The sequence below is a fragment of the Coenobita brevimanus genome, chromosome 50 (genome assembly GCF_032717465.1).
Source record: "Coenobita brevimanus isolate Jiangsu-jjx chromosome 50, ASM3271746v2, whole genome shotgun sequence".
Lineage (NCBI taxonomy): Eukaryota > Metazoa > Arthropoda > Malacostraca > Decapoda > Coenobitidae > Coenobita > Coenobita brevimanus.
The window spans coordinates 52,880,025-52,896,352 of record NC_137003.1 but is presented as its reverse complement, the minus strand read 5'-3'; the positions used below and the strand labels follow the sequence as shown (position 1 = coordinate 52,896,352).

The following is a 16,328-nucleotide window of genomic DNA, read 5'->3' as shown; positions in this document are numbered from 1 at the left end:
TTATTCCCACCATTTCGACAATTCAAACCTCATGCCGTCAGGCAGACTAGCTGAGCTGCCCAGTCTCTTGCGCTCTGCCCTGCTAGTCAGTTGCCATCCTTCTGCATTTCTGTTTGACCTTGTGGAATACATCATTACCATGGCTCCACCCAAGACCCTTGTTATTACACCTGTCAAGCACAGTCATGTGATAACCAATCTGAGTGAGTGTTTCGCCATCGCATGGTTGGGTAACGATTGTGCCAGTGATTAACGAACTCTCTTATTACACGATGCTGTTTTGGTGCCAGTTTTACATAATGCACAACTTAGTTTGTACTAGGTTAGGTAGGTTATAATTGTTAGGGGGTCCTGGGGGCTTTAGGTTTCAGCATTTCTAGTTAGGCTTCCACTGCTATTTATGATTTTAAATTGAATACAGCAAGCTTGCCCTGAACGCATGGGTTTTGTTCCAACCGTGGCTTGTTTGGCGCGAAACCGCTTAAGTTTTAACTACTCCCTATTTTGCTCCCTAGACCCCCTAAATGTGGTGTTTTGCTGTTATCTGTCATTGGTAATCAATATGATGCACTTTAAATGGTTAGAAGGTTTATTTAATGTAATTTTCGACTATAGTACCGCACAGCAAAACTTCAACATACAAATATGTAAACACAAGGCAACATTCAGATGCCGATCAGTTTCGGGACAATTCACCATCAAGTCAATTTGCTGTCACAACAATAACAAGACAATTCGCCGTCATTGATGAAGACACTTATGGGTGATGCTAGAATATAATTCAGAGGCGACTATAGCGAGGAAGAAACGAGTTAATTATTGACTAACGGTGCAACTGATAAATAATAGCCAAAGTCTGTGCTATTGAACATAAACTTTGATGGATCCCCCTGAAATATAGTTATTAAAGTATTGATTAATTAACCCTTTCGCGCACGATAAGTTTCAATAAGTTTTCTGATCCCGGAATTTCGACTACGAAGCCGCCCGGCCGGTGAGCGCGCGCGCGGCAAATTTGAGCAAATTTGAGCGAATGAAACACATTCTTGCCTTATTTTCGCCCCCAAAAAATCAGTGTATTCCCATGAAACCTATGTCCAGGTATGCATGGATGTTTGTTCTATCTGATAAACATGACCAAAACACAGGAAAACAACAGCACAGAAAGTTATGAGCCCTGGAAGGCATGTCGAGTAAACATTTTTGACTTCCCAACATCACCGTTTGAATGTTTTCCATCCTACAGGAAAATGATCTAATATTTTTTTATAGAGAATTTCAACAGCTTTCTAACGAAACCAATCTGGTTTAGATACGATGTATACTTTTCGAGAAAATGGTCAAAAACTGAGAGCCATTTTCGAAAAATTTTCACTGACCTCTGAGAGCTAAGTTTTCCCAGGGACCTAACGTTTTTATTACATAGTAATATGCCCCCATTATCCAGCTTTCCCACTGTGACGGGAAAACCCCATACGCCTCATAGTTCTCGAGTAAATCGAAAAAGTACAAGGCACTCCGTGCGTGATTGACTTTCGTGATGCGCGCATGGCGTACGCAATGTTCCCGTCTACGTAACCACGAATTCTTATGAGAAATATTACATTTTTATGTATTGTACATATATAGAATTTCCTGCTCTTCATCATGGTTCAAACGTGAAATCGATACGTCCAATAGTTTCCGAGTAATTGGCAGAGAAAATGAGAGTATTACTACGAGCCTTTCTCAATGGTAACAGCCGGGAAGAGACACTCATTTCCACCGTCTTTTATCGCACAAAACGTAACATAATGCTTACATTTTGGTATTGATCATATGTAGAATTTAGTGGTATAGATCATGGCTGTTACAGAAAATCGATAAGTCAAACAGTTTTCGAGTAATTGGCCGACAAAGTGAGGTTATTACTCCGAGCGCTTGTCACTGATAACAAATGCGAGGAAAAACATTTCCCTCGCCTTTTACCCCCTAAAACGCTACCAAAGGCTTACATTCGGGTATTGATTACACGTAGAATTTAGTGGTATTGATGATGGTTGTAACAGAAAATCGATAAGTCTAATAGTTTTCGAGTAATTGGCCGACAAAGTGAGGTTATTACTCCGAGCGAATGTCACTGATAAACGTGAGGGAAAAAAAAAACATTTCCTCGCCTTTTTACCCCCCAAAACGCTACAAAAGGCTTACATTTTGGTATTGATCATACATAGAATTTAGTGGTATTGATGATGGTTGTAACAGAAAATCGATAAGTCTAATAGTTTTCGAGTAACTGGCCGACAAAATGATGTTATTACTCTGAGCGCTTGTCATGTCACACAACAACCGCTAGGAACAAAAACATTTCTCTCGCCTTTTACCCCCCAAAACGCTACCGAAGGCTTACATTCTGGTATTGATCTTACGTAGAATTTAGTGGTATTGATGATGGTTGTAACAGGAAATCGATAAGTCTAATAGTTTTCGAGTAATTGGCCGACAAAGTGAGGTTACTCTTCCGATCGCTACCAACTTTTACACACACTGTTTCTTCCTCGCACACCGGCCTGAAGACTATGCTACTAACTTTCTTTTTCCCCTATCTGTACAGACTATTACATCTTCCATGGATGTTTTTCTATTGTTATAACCTACTACACATAAACATAACTCTTCTATAGTTACTGCTGTGGAGATTTACTTTCTTTCATATGTGTAATCTGTAGGAGAAAATGGATATTTGTCTGAAAGTGTGAGAGGTAATGGTAATAGATTATTACATATATCAACAAAATTTGCAGAACTCACTTCCTCCAGGGGTGTTGATCCAGTTAGACCACGGATTTGAAGATAAGGAGTTATGTAGTGTGTGTGTGTGAGTCAGCTTCTCCCTGAGAGTATGAGGCAACGCTATTTTTAGCACACACCACACTCGTTCACGGAAACTCGCAGCTTGTTTGACGTATATTTCATACAATTCCATACGCATTTACACTATCAGAATCACAATAATTCCAGCCCTAAAAACACCGGTAATTCTCCCCTCCCAACTTCAGGTTTGCCCCTTCACAACACTCTGTTTCATGCCACACATAACGCTTGCTGGCTCCATAATTTCACCAAGCCATCCACAGTATGTTTCACACAATATATATTTATGCCTTGGCTTCATTTATATACGTATTTCCACTCACGCCATACGGCCTACGGGGTCGTGGAGTGGTGCAACCCCGCTACACTGACCATGTGTCTGGCTCCAAGGCCCAACGATTGCTAACGGCCAGAATTGCTTTTCAATACATATATGAATGTTCCATCAACAATATCACATCACTATATGTTCACATACAATGTATTATCTCACTGATTCAATAGGGTCTTTGCCTTGGGCAAGAGGAGGAGAATTATGGACGATTTAAAGGGAACCACGAGCTGTCAAACATCACTGGCTGACTGCTCAACAAACACTGAGGTTGGAGGGAGCGGGCTGAGGCTGATAAGGCAAAGCAGTGTTGCCAATGACTTACCTCCAGTAGGCCTTGGCTACCCTAAGACGCGCCAAAAAATCACGCAAATCGGCCTATAAGTTTTTTTCTGACGAATATTTTTGGGCCTTGAAGGGGCCTTAAGGACGCGAGTCGCGTGACTGTGTCTGGCGGAATGCAAGCCGACATCACGCGAATCGCGCGACTGTGCCTGAAAGGGTTAATAAGTATATTCATAGAATGACGGCGAATCGTCCAGGGTGCAAATTGTCCTGTCGGGGATTCGTCCAAGTTTTGACGGGGAATTGTCTGACGGCGAATTGTCTCGGAACCTGCCGATCATGGGTAATCATATAAATCAGGTTAACTGGTTACAAGGTTTTATTTAATGCTTTAACTTTATTCAAGTACATACCAGAACAGTAAATATTTAACTTACAAATACAGTACTGTGGAAAAGCAGTACAGCAAATATTTAACAAACAAATAAAAAAGGCAATATTCCGACGCCCATCAGGTGAACTAGTTATAAGACTTTATTTCTTGCCGTAACATTATTTAATAGTATTTTAACTTGCACATAAACTTACCAGAACAGTAATGTAAATATTTAACTTACACACACTACTGTGGAAAAGCAGTACAGCGAATCACGTGATCAAACCAAATCGTGCACGCTTCGCTGATGTTTAAGGGTTTGGCCTTTCAAAGGCCTCTCTTGCGTAAATTTATAGTTTTCATAATGGTTCTTTAATCTTACGTTGTCATATACTTATCTCAACACTAACCGCGTATAACTGTACTTTTGAGTTTGTTTGATGTGGTGACATCATGTCCAGTTGGCAGGATCGGCAATAAACACGCTGTTGAAGACGTTCAGGCGGCTTTTTTTAATATGGTTAAGTAGGTATACTTCATTTGTTCTCCAATACTTTTTAAAATCAAAAATCAAATGTCAGTCATCTGAGATGTATGTAGTTGTAAAATAATTTTCCTTGAGAATGTAGGTCTAAAAGAAAACAGTTCAGATCCCTGTGTCACTTTCGTTCATATTTACTGGTATATTATCCATATTTATTGAATATTTTTTGAATGGCGAAGGTGGTCAGGAACCTAACCCTCCTATTTCATAACAGTCTTATGGGAAACATTGGTTCATTTTTCAGCCAGTTCTTTATTCATCCACTTTTTATGGAATGCATCCTTGTCGAATAGTAGGGGAGAGGTGTGTAGCCAACATCTCAAAACATTCAAACAACATCACAGAGTATTTTGTGACTGCTTTATTAGACATGGGGGTCACCTTATATTAATGAGAAAAATTTGTACATAATATAATTATGAAAAAACACCTGTATGGGAGCATTGTGCATTTGCCCACAAAATAAAATCGAAAATTAAACATTCTGATGGTATGTTGTATCTGTGCCTTGCTCCGAATGCTCCTATTGTCATCCCTCATCCTCTCCACATGCCCAAGCCATCTCAGTCTCCCTCTCCTCATCACAGCACCAAAACACTCCAGTCCCGCCCTACCTCTCAACTCTTCCATCGTAAACCTAGCCCCCACAGGCCTCGCACTCAAGGACGCACTGTACATTCATCTAATCATTGTCATGTACATTTGAGCCTGCGAATATCCTCTTCTTTTACTGCCCAGGTCTCACTACCATACAGCATTACACTCCTAGCACATGCCATATAAAGTACAGTACAAAGATCCCATAGCATGGAGGGAGAGCCCCCTCAGTGTCAGGAGAGGCAACAGTTCCCTGAACTTCTTCCAGCCATGCCTCACTCTAGCCACAGAGCTAGCTGGAGCCCCACCTCCAGCACACAACAAGTCTCACTTTGTGTGTGTGTGTCCGACTCTGGCAAAGGCTTCAGGGCCTATTTGCCGGGGGCAGTGGCCTATCTCAAGGCCCAGTAGTCCTCCTACACCTGCACATATCACCACTTCAGCGCTAACACCCACCGTCCATATTGAATACATGCTAGGGCTGTCTCATACAGGACTGGTGTACTGGTATTAGCGGGGGTATATTTATGACGTCAGCAGGTCTTCTGGTAGATCACTAGAGTCAGCTTTTTATGAAATGCAAATCCTTAAACTGTTCCCTGCCCCACCCAGGATTCAAACCTGGGTCCACTAGCACTGCAGACCATCTCTCTTCCGATTCACCAGTACCTTTCCTTCATCATTCTTTGCACATAGCTCACCTGCAATAACCCTGTTTTCCCCTTTCATCTGATTTGTCACCTTAAATATCATATTCTTCCTTTCTACACTGTTTAGGTTATCCAGTAAAAGTCTTAGCAGGGGTATTTTTATGACATGTCGGTGGGTGGGAAAGGCAGCAGGCATATCTGGGTTGACTGCTAAGGCCTCAAGAGATACGGGAGTGGACTAGTCACTGATTTGATAAATACGATTATATATGAGTGTGTTGTCCCCTACACCCTCACTCGAGAGACGCAGGGCACGTCCTCCACGCTCATGGACTGGATCATGGGAAAGAGCACACCCCGAGTCCTGCACGTGTGATGTAGATCGAGGAAGGGTGGAGTGTGGAGCGTTTCCTTGGCATGTGGCTTTACATTGAGTGACAAGCCAAATGGTTTCCTGTAAGCCAAGAAACCATTTACAACGCTGGGTGGTAACCATATCACCAAACCATACGTGCTGCCTACGTGTCAACAAGTGGGTTGGTTTAGGGTTAGTGCCCCTCCCCGTAAAACAAGTAACTCAAAGTCAAATGGCCACCCCTTACGGGATTATGGCGTCTGGCAATAGATAGATAGATAGATAGTGTTGTCCCAGATGAATGGCTGAAGAGTGTAATTGTAAATGTGTACAAGCGGAAGGGTGATGCCCTGGAAAGAGGAAACTGTACAGGCATAAAGCTTCTGGACCAGATAATGAAGGTAATGGAGAAAGTTCCAAAAGGTATGATTAGAGAAAGAGTGAATACTGATGAGATACAGTTTAGGTTCATGCCAGGCAAAGGGACCACTGCTACCATATTCATTGTTCATCAGCATCAAGAAAAATATATGGGAAAGAAAAGGGAACTGTACTTTGTTTTTGTTGATTTGGGAAGTCCTTTGACAGAGTCCCTAGAGAGGTGGTGGAGTGGGCAATGAGAAAGTGTGGGATCTATGAGCGACAGGTTAGGACGGTTATGGCCATTTTTGTAGGTGCTTGCACCCAGGCAAGGGTGAATGGAGATTTGAGTGAGGACTTTTCCATGAATGTTGGTGAGCAGTCTTGAGCCCCTTGTTTATTATGGTACGTGAAGCCCTCTCCCTCAACTTCAAAATGACTCCCATGGGAGATGTTGTATACCAGTGACTTGGTGTTGGTTGCAGAGTATGAAAGGGAGGCAGAGGAAAGATTTAGGAAGTGGAGAGATGGTATTGTGCACAAGGGCTAGAGTAAATGCAGATAAAACAAAAGTGATCGTATCAAGGGCTGGTGGTGGTGCTGTCAAAGAAGAGGGGAAGTGGCCAAGGGCATGGGAAGTAATTCCATCTTGTGCGGTGTTTTTGATAAGTGGGTGCATGAGAGATGTAGTGGTATTGAGGTAAACTGCTAAATAATGCTGACTCCATGTGCGAAGTGTGTCGGGGAGAGCATATGGAGATTGCCAGGTGTGAAAAGATTGAACTTGCAGGTGAGTCTCTTGAGTGTGTGGAAGAGTTTTCTTATTTGGGAGACATGTTACGTGCAGGAGATACTGGGAGGGCTCTCTGTGCTAAAGGATCTTTGTATGCGGCATGTGTTAGGAATGTAAGGCTGTATGTTAGTGAGACCTGGGCAGTAAAGAAGAGGATATTCGCAGGCTCAGGTGTACAGAAATAGCAGTGATTAGGCGGATGTGCAGTGCATCCCAGAGTCTGAGGCCTGGGGGGGGCTAGGTTTACGATGGAAGAGTTGAGAGGTAGGATGGGACTGGATTGTATTGTTGTGATGAGGAGAGGTAGACTGAGATGGTTTGCACATATGAAGAACATGCAGGATTATAATTGGCCGCAGAAAGTGAGAAGTGTTAATGTTGGGGAAAGGTAATGAGAGGTAGACTGAAAAAGACCTGGGATGGAGGTCAGGGATAAGGGACTAAGCAGGAAGCTGCCAGAGATTGAGTAGCATGGAGTGCCGCCATCAGGTGACCAAGGCCAATACATGCAAGCATGTTGGAGCCTTGGAAAACGAAACGAAACGAACAGTGAATGTGCATAGGTCCTGTTTTTCATCACCTGCTCCTTAAGCATCTTGTCACTTCAATAACTTGTGTTGCTGCACACACTCTTCACTCTCTATAGCTTTAACATCCCTCACTAACCTCCTCTCAGCCCTCCTGACCAGGAAATAATATATCTGGCTGCTTTTTTCCCAAGACTTGTATGTAATCAACCTACTCTGTCTTTTCCTAAAATGTGTGTTACACACAGTCACGTTCATTGCCTCCCCAAACTCGAGTATCCTTTCTCCTTCCTCATTTCTTGTACCACATGTACATCCCCCATGCACTCCTTCATATCCTTGAGCTGCGTCACCTACATGACCAATTATACCCCTCCCATAACTACAATCTCATCATCCCCCATACTGCTTACTGCACATATTAAGTCATCCCAGAATCTATCCTTCGCTACCTCATCCAAGCCAGCCTGTGGAGAATGATACAAATGAAAATGTTACCCACCGAACAAAATTTTCACTATTATCCTTCCACTCATACTTATTACATTCATGACATATTCCACCCATTTCTCCCTAACCAACACACCCACACCTACATATCATCTGCCTTGCCAAAATAACTTGTATCGACAATCCCTTCCAGCAGCCACTCTGGCTGATCCTCCCCTATATCTAACCTCCAGCACACAGCCAACATCCACCTCCTACTCATCGCCTCAATCACTTTCTCCGTTCTACATCTCCTCCCACATTCCATGATGCCACTCTGATTCCCTTGGGCAATTTAGTTTCTGCAGGCTTACTTTGATTTTTTTTTTTTTCTTTTTTGTCATAATCAGTAATAAAATAATGGGGAGAGACAGACCACAGGCCCCACCCACCCACACAGTCCCATGTCAGGCATGGGATCTGTGACCCATAGCCCACCAGTGACCAGTGGCTGTGACAGTGGCCTTGGGACATCCTGCCAGGACCTTTAAAGGGACACCCTTCAAGCGTGCCTTGGCACTGGAATGCCCCGCCATTACAGACCCACGGATAGGGCAGTCCCCTGGGGCGCTACTGCCCAAATCAGGCCCCTCTCTATTGAGCAGAAACGGCAGCCTAGAAACCGCAATGCCTTGTTCTTTCTAGTACAGATCCGAGCCCTGTCCCATCCAGACCCCAAAAAGAATGCTAACAGAGCCCTCGTCATGCCTCCCCTCAATAGGTCTATCACTAGGTAGAGGGTGGGCAAAAGTTTCTGGCCACATGTCCTTGCTGGCATCAACCCCTGTGACATAGTGGGGTACATCGTGTTATGTGTAAAGTGCATGCAGAGTAGTACATGAAACAGATGAAAGTGTTTGGAAGATTATGCTGGTCTATGCTCTTGTTGAGAGTCACACTGAAAAGGTTAGCAAAATGGGATGGTCAGATATTCTGGTAACCAGTAAAACACGAGGTGCAGCTCTTCCTATCACCAGCATTGTCATTCCCTTTGGGAGTACCATCCTGATGGGCTGGTGCTACAGGTACTAAGCATGGAGGATTTAAAAGGGTCGCATGAAGATGAGTTACCTGTAGTACCATTATTAATGTATGGGTGGCACACTTGGTAAGGCATGATAGTAGGGTGTGTGCTAGATGCTAAACTGTTATACCGCTAAATCACTAAATCACTGCATTGCCGCATGGCCAGTTGTAAACAGACCATGAGTGCATTGTGTCACCTTGAACTTGTTTGTTTCTAAAATATCTTGAGTATATACTTATTTATTTTTTTCTTAATCACATTGTTCATGCTCTAGAAAATACCTGTGATTGCCAAGCAGTAAGTTGATCAACTTTATAATAGTTTCTTCTGAATCAAGCTTAGCTTAACTGCTACCTTGTTCATCATCTCTGGCCTCTAGGATGCCTAGGGATATTTTAAGGTAATTTTCAAAAAAAAAAAAAAAAAAAAAAAAAAAAAATCTTAGACGCCACGAAATCTGCTACTTTCCTTGGATTTCCACCATTGATGTGTTTACTAGATAATTATGTGAAATAACTAATTTCAGGTTGTAACAGTCTGGCAGCAAACCACACACACTTTGTGATAGGATTTGTGTCTCAGAGTAGTGTGAGTGATGACCCACGTTTCCTGCTCCTCACACCCGGAGTCAAGCTGGCTGGGGCTGGGGATGGACTTGGGCAACAGGTAAGCTCGTCAGCTCCTACCTAGTGGTGAAAATACAACACAAATCACTTCCATCCAACTACAGCCATCATTCCCTGCATGATAGGGTTATGTCAAGTGAAAACCTATTGCTTATTGATTTATCATATATGGTAATGAGTTCAGTATAACATGGTTTCAGTGGGGATAGGAAGGATGCCTTTGACCGTGAAACCTGAAATCTAAGAAAAGCTTACCCTTTTATGCTGCCCTCAGTAGCACCACATTTTCCACTAGGTATCCGTGCCAGACACAGTTTCCAAGTCAAAAGTTTCAGTTTTTCTCAGAAAAAAAGTTATCACTAAATATTGCACACTGCACTATTTGTTACTTGCACTGTTATTTGTATGTGTGTATGCTCCAGCAGAGGATCAAGTGGCAAGAGTGAAAGATGAGTTTTGGGCGAGAGTAGAAGCATGTATGGACAAGTTTGAGAGGAGTGAGAGAGTGCTGTTGATTGGAGACATGAATGGCAAAGTTGGGAATGTACGAGTGGACGGAGTGGTTGGTCAGTGGGGTGTGCCAGCTGAAGTAGATGGGAATGGTAGTGCTTTGGTGAACATCTGTGCTGGTAAGGGGTTGGCAATAGCCAACACCTACTTTCGTCATAAGATGATCCACCGGTATACATGGAGAGTAATGAGGAGGATGGATGGTGAACTTGTTGAATGAAAGGCAATGATAGACTACGTGTGTGTGGATGAGCGAATGAGAAGACAAGTGTTGGATGCAAGAGTGTGGAGAGGGTGGGGGAATGGAGTCTCGGACCATCACTTAGTGATGGCCAAGGTAGAGCTGCAAAGAAAGTGGTTGAGGAGACGAAGGGGAAGACAGGAGGAAGCAGCTCCTGTGAGAAGAGTGGAGAAACTGCAAGATAGTGAGAAAATGACAGAGTATAAGAGCATAGTGGAAGAAAGATTGGGAAGGTATGAGCTAGAGCAGATGGAAGGGGTGGAAGACGTATGTAAGATATTCACGGAAGAGATAGGCGCAGCGTGTGAGGCGGTTTGTGGAGTGAGGAGGAGATGCAAGGGTGTGCAAGGGACAGCATGGTGGAATGATGAGGTGAAACGAGCTGTGGAACAAAAGAAGAAGGCATATGGTGAATGGTTGGCGAGTAGAGGTAGGGGAGAAGATGAGAGAGAGAAGAGAGAGGTATATGTGAGCAGGAGAAGGGAGGTTAAGAGACTGGTGAAGGAGAGTAAGAAGAAAGTGGATGAAGAGTTTGGGAGGAATCTGAGTGTGAAATGGAGGGAGAGTAAGAAATTGTTTTGGAAGGAGGTAAAGAAAGTAAGGCATTGTGAAAGGGGAAATAGTAGGGGAGTGAAAGATTGGAATAATAGATTGTTGGTGGAGAAGAGAGAGAAATTGAGGAGATGGAAGGAGCACTTTGAGGATTTGTTGAATGTAGAGAGTGAGAGCAGTGTGAGTATAAGTGGTTGGGGAATGGCTGGGAGAAGAAGAGATGAGAGGAGGGAGGAAGAGATCAGTAGGTCGGAAGTAGAGGAAGCAATGAAGAAGATTAAGCTGGGAAAGGCCCCAGGAATTGATGGAGTGTGTGGTGAAATGCTTAGGTATGGGGGTGAGATTGTTGTGGAGTGGATATGGAAGTTGTGTAGATTGGCTTGGGAAGAGGGAAGGGTTCCAGAGGACTGGAAATCAGGTATAATTGTTCCTCTGTACAAAGGAAAAGGGGAGAGAGAAGTATGTGGTAACCATAGGGGTATTTGCCTTCTTAGTGTGACTGGTAAAATATATGGTAGAATAGTCATTGATAGGGTTAGGCATATGACAGAGGAGCTAGTTGGAGAAGAACAAGGGGGATTTAGGAAGGGAAAAGGGTGTGTAGATCAGATATTTGTTCTAAGATGTTTAGTGGAGAAGTATCTAGAGAAGGGAAGGAAAGTGTATGCTGCCTTCATGGACTTGGAGAAAGCTTATGACAGAATAGATAGGCAAGGTATGTGGAAGGTATTAAGAATATATGGAGTGGAGGGGAAATTGTTGAGTGCTGTGAAGAGTATGTACGAAGGAGCTAGGGCTACGGTGCGAGTGGATGGTGAGCTGAGTGAGTTCTTAGATCTCAATGTGGGACTGAAACAGGGGTGTGTGATGTCTCCATGGCTGTTTAATATATATATATGGATGGGGTTGTAAAGGAGATGCAAGGTAGGGCAGTGGATGTGGGGCTGGCCCTAATGAATGAGGGTGAGATTTGGAAGCTTCCGGTGTTGCTGTTTGCTGATGATACAGTATTGTTGAGTGAAGATGAATGGGAGTTGCAAGGTTTGGTGAATGAATTTGGGACAGTGTGTAGGAGGAGGAAGCTGAAAGTTAATGTAAACAAAAGTAAAGTTATGGTGTTTGAGAGGAATGAAGTCACAGAGTGTGCAGTGAGGTTGGATGGTGAGGATATGGAGAATGTGAGTGCATTCAAGTACTTGGGTAGTGTGATGAGTAAGGATGGAACTTTGGGGGATGAAGTACGTGAAAGGGTACAGCAGGGAAGAAAGGTTGTTGGTACACTGAAAGCCGTGATGAGAAATACGGAGGTGAGTATGGAAGTTAAAAAGTCACTGCATGATGGTATTGTGATCCCTACCCTGACGTATGGAAGCGAGGCGTGGACCTTGCAAGAGGGGAACAAGTCAAGAGTGAGAGCAGTGGAAGTGAGTTACTTGAGAGGAGCATGTGGAGTTACGTGGAGGGACAGGTTGACGAATGAAGAAGTGAAGGAACGTTGTGGGGTAGATGTGGATGTGGTTGAAAAGATTAGGAGAAATACACTGAGGTGGTTTGGACGTGTGGAGAATGGAGAATGAAAGACTGACTAAGAGGGTGTATGTAGGTGAGGTGGAGGGAGGGAGAGGGAGGGGTAGACCGAGGATGAGGTGGAGGGATGGAGTTGAGAGGTATATGAGGGAGGGGGGAGTGAGTTGGGGGGAGGGTAGTCAGTTGGTGGGTGACAGAGTGACTTGGAGGCGTTTTGTCTGCGGCCACCCTTTGCGGGATTAGGGCGTCGGGCTATAGATAGATAGATAGACTGTTATTTGGTGATAGCAGTGGTGTTTCAGTTGCCTTTCATTCCCAAAATGGAGTGAAAAGCAGACAATCACAGCAAATGTAAACACTGGGCTGACTGGGAGGCCCAGTCATCAGGTGACTGTGGAGTCTGTGCATGCATGGTAGATTCTGTTTCCAAGTCACAAGTTTCAGAATTTATCACACAGAAAGTTATCTGTCTATCTATCTATTGCCAGACGCCATAATCCTGCACGGGGTGGCCAAGGACTCCGAGTTATTTGTTTTACATGGAGGGGCACTAATCCTCCACCAACCCACTTGACACGTAGGGAGCACGTATGGTTTGGCTATATGGATATCACCCAGCATTGTAAATGGAATCTTGGCTTACAGGAACGACTTGCAGGTGAAGCCTGTTGTCACCGGTGGTTGAGCAAGAATTTCCACTTATCCCTCTAAGGAGTTGCAAACTGGACACCAATTTAGGCCATTCATGCAGCCTGCTCTGAGCACTCTAATTTTTTCAAAGTAAACTTGCCAGTCACTCGGGACACTCGATGAAGAGCACCCCAGGCGAGCCAGTGGCCTGGACTGTTAAATACCAGGCTGTTCGGAGCGTGACAGTAGACACCGGGAGGTGTACTGTCAGTCCAGAACTGTAGTCCAACTATAAGCTTTTTAACTGCAGCAACTTTAATATACGCTATTGGAGCTGGAATTACCGCGGCTGCTGGCACCAGACTTGCCCTCCAATAGATCCTCGTTAGTAACAGAACAGTAATGTGAGGTTGGAGTTCAAACAGCTGGTGAAATGCAGTGAAGTGAAATAACTACAAGTGGTCCCCTACTTATGACAAGGTTACGTTCTGAGAAACTTTTCATAAGTAGAATTTTTCATGTCAAAAATGCATGTAATACATCCAACCAACCAAACATCATAGCCTAGTCAAGCCCACCAAGCCTGTTAAATGTGCTTAGAACACCTACATTAGCCTACAGTTGGGCAAAATCATTAACACAAAGGCTGTTTTATAATACTGTTGAATATCTATCTATCTATCTATTGCCAGACGCCTCAATCCCGTTTGGGGTGGCCATAAACAAATCGCCTCCAAGTCGCCCTGTCCCCCGCCATTTCACTCCCCTGCTCCCAACTCACACCCTCCTCTCTCATATACTTCTCCACCCCATCTCTCCATCTCATCCTCGGCCTCCCCCTCCCTCTTTCCCCCTCCACCTCACTCACATACACTCTCTTCGTCAGTCTTTCACCCTCCATCCTCTCCACATGGCCAAACCACCTCAGTGTGTTCCTCATAACGCTTCCTATCACATCCACATCAACACCACAACGCTCCTTTATATCCTCATTCGTCAGCCTGTCTCTCCATGTGACTCCACAGGCTCCTCTTAAATAACTCATTTCCACGGCTCTCACTCTTGACTTGTGTCCTTCCAACAACGTCCAAGCTTCACTTCCGTACGTTAGAGTTGGTATCACAATACTGTCTTGTAGTAACTTTTTCACTTCCATGCTCACTTCCCTGTTTCTTATCACTGCTTTCAAAGAACCAGCAACCTTTCATCCCTGCTGTACCCTTTCAAGCACTTCACCCTCCAAACCTCCATCCTTACTCATCACACTACCCAAGTACTTAAACGTACTCACATTTTCCAATTCCTCACCATCCAACCTCGCTGTACATTCACTGACTTCACCTCTCTCAAAGACCATCACTTTACTCTTCCCTACATTCACCTTTAGATTCCGTTTCTTACACACTCTCTCAAACTCATCCACCAAGCCTTGCAGCTCCCCTTCGTCTTCACTCAACAACACAGTATCATCTGCAAACAACAGTACAGGGAGTTTCCAAACACTATTCTCTCTCACCAGGGCCACTCCAACATCCACTATCCTGCCTTGTACCTCTTTTATTACCCCATCCATGTACAGATTGAACAACCATGGAGACATGACACATCCCTGCTTCAACCCAACTTTCAAAGAGAAAAATTCACTTATTTCACCATCCACACGCACTGCAGCCTTCGCACCATCGTACATACTCTTCACAGCATTCAACAACTTCCCATCTGCTCCATATATTCTTAACACTTTCCACAATCCTAGTCTATCCACCCTGTCATATGCTTTCTCCAAATCCATGAAAGCTGCATACAACTTCTTTCCCTTCTCTAGAAACTTTTCCACTAAAGATCTGAGAATGAATATCTGATCTACACAACCTCTTCCCTTCCTAAAGCCTCCCTGTTCTTCTCCAACTAATTTCTCTGTTCTTTCTCTAACTCTGTCAATAATAATCCTACCATACACTTTTCCTATTATACTAAGAAGACAAATGCCCCTATGATTACCACACACTTCTTTTTCCCCTTTTCCTTTGTACAAGGGAATAACTATACCTGACTTCCAATCCTCCGGGACTCTACCTGCATCCCAGGCCAATCTGCACATCTTCCACATCCATTCTACTACTATCTCTCCCCCATGCTTCAGCATTTCACCACACACTCCATCAATTCCTGGGGCTTTCCCCGATTTAACTTTCTTCATTGCTTCCACAACTTCTATCCTAGTGATTTCTTTCTGTCATCTCACCTCCCTCCTTCTCCCAGCCACTTATACTCGCATTACTTCCATCCTCCACGTTCAACAATTCCTTAAAGTGTTCTCTCCATCTGCTCACTTTTTCTCCCTTCTCCACTAGTAATCTACCATTTCTATCTTTCACTCCCCTGCTAACTTCACTTCCACCCTGTCTTACTCTTTTCACCTCTTTGCAGAACTACAAGTGGTCCCCTACTTATGACAAGGTTACGTTCTGAGAAACTTTTCTTAAGTAGAATTTTTCATGTCAAAAATGCATGTAATACATCCAACCAACCAAACATCATAGCCTAGTCAAGCCCACCAAGCCTGTTAAATGTGCTTAGAACACCAACATTAGCCTACAGTTGGGCAAAATCATTAACACAAAGGCTGTTTTATAATACTGTTGAATATCTCATGCAGTTTATTGAATATTGTACTGAAAGTACAAATTTGTAAATGCAAAAATTTATGTCAAATGTTTGTAAGTAGGGACCACCTGTACTAGTTTGTGAGTTGGAAACTTATAGTTACACTGATGTTTGGTGGTTGACCATTGGCCCAAAACATATCCCAGTTGAACCCAGGTTAGAGATATGCCTTGCTATATGATTAATCATTATTCTTGGTTTTCAAAAATGCATTCCAGTTGCATACTGAAGTTGGACTGTACTTTGTATATACTGTACTGTACCATACCTTTAGGATACCCTCATAGAAGCAGTTTCTTGCCTGGGTCAGTATGTTTGCCTGGCCAGACAGAGCAGGGCTAAGCAGTAACAGTAGCAACATGAAATAACTTATAATTATATAGCTGTA

At 43.6% G+C, this 16,328-nt stretch overlaps 1 protein-coding gene across 1 annotated transcript in view; it reads left to right on the top strand.

The window, feature by feature from the left end:
* The window catches only part of r-l (rudimentary-like), an 85,634-nt gene that overhangs the window by 69,100 nt on the left and 206 nt on the right, over positions 1 to 16,328 (top strand). The window contains exon 10 of the mRNA XM_080272207.1: positions 9,714 to 9,853. Within this exon, the coding sequence (XP_080128333.1) occupies positions 9,714 to 9,853 (140 nt within the window). The remainder of the gene's footprint in view (positions 1 to 9,713; positions 9,854 to 16,328) is intronic.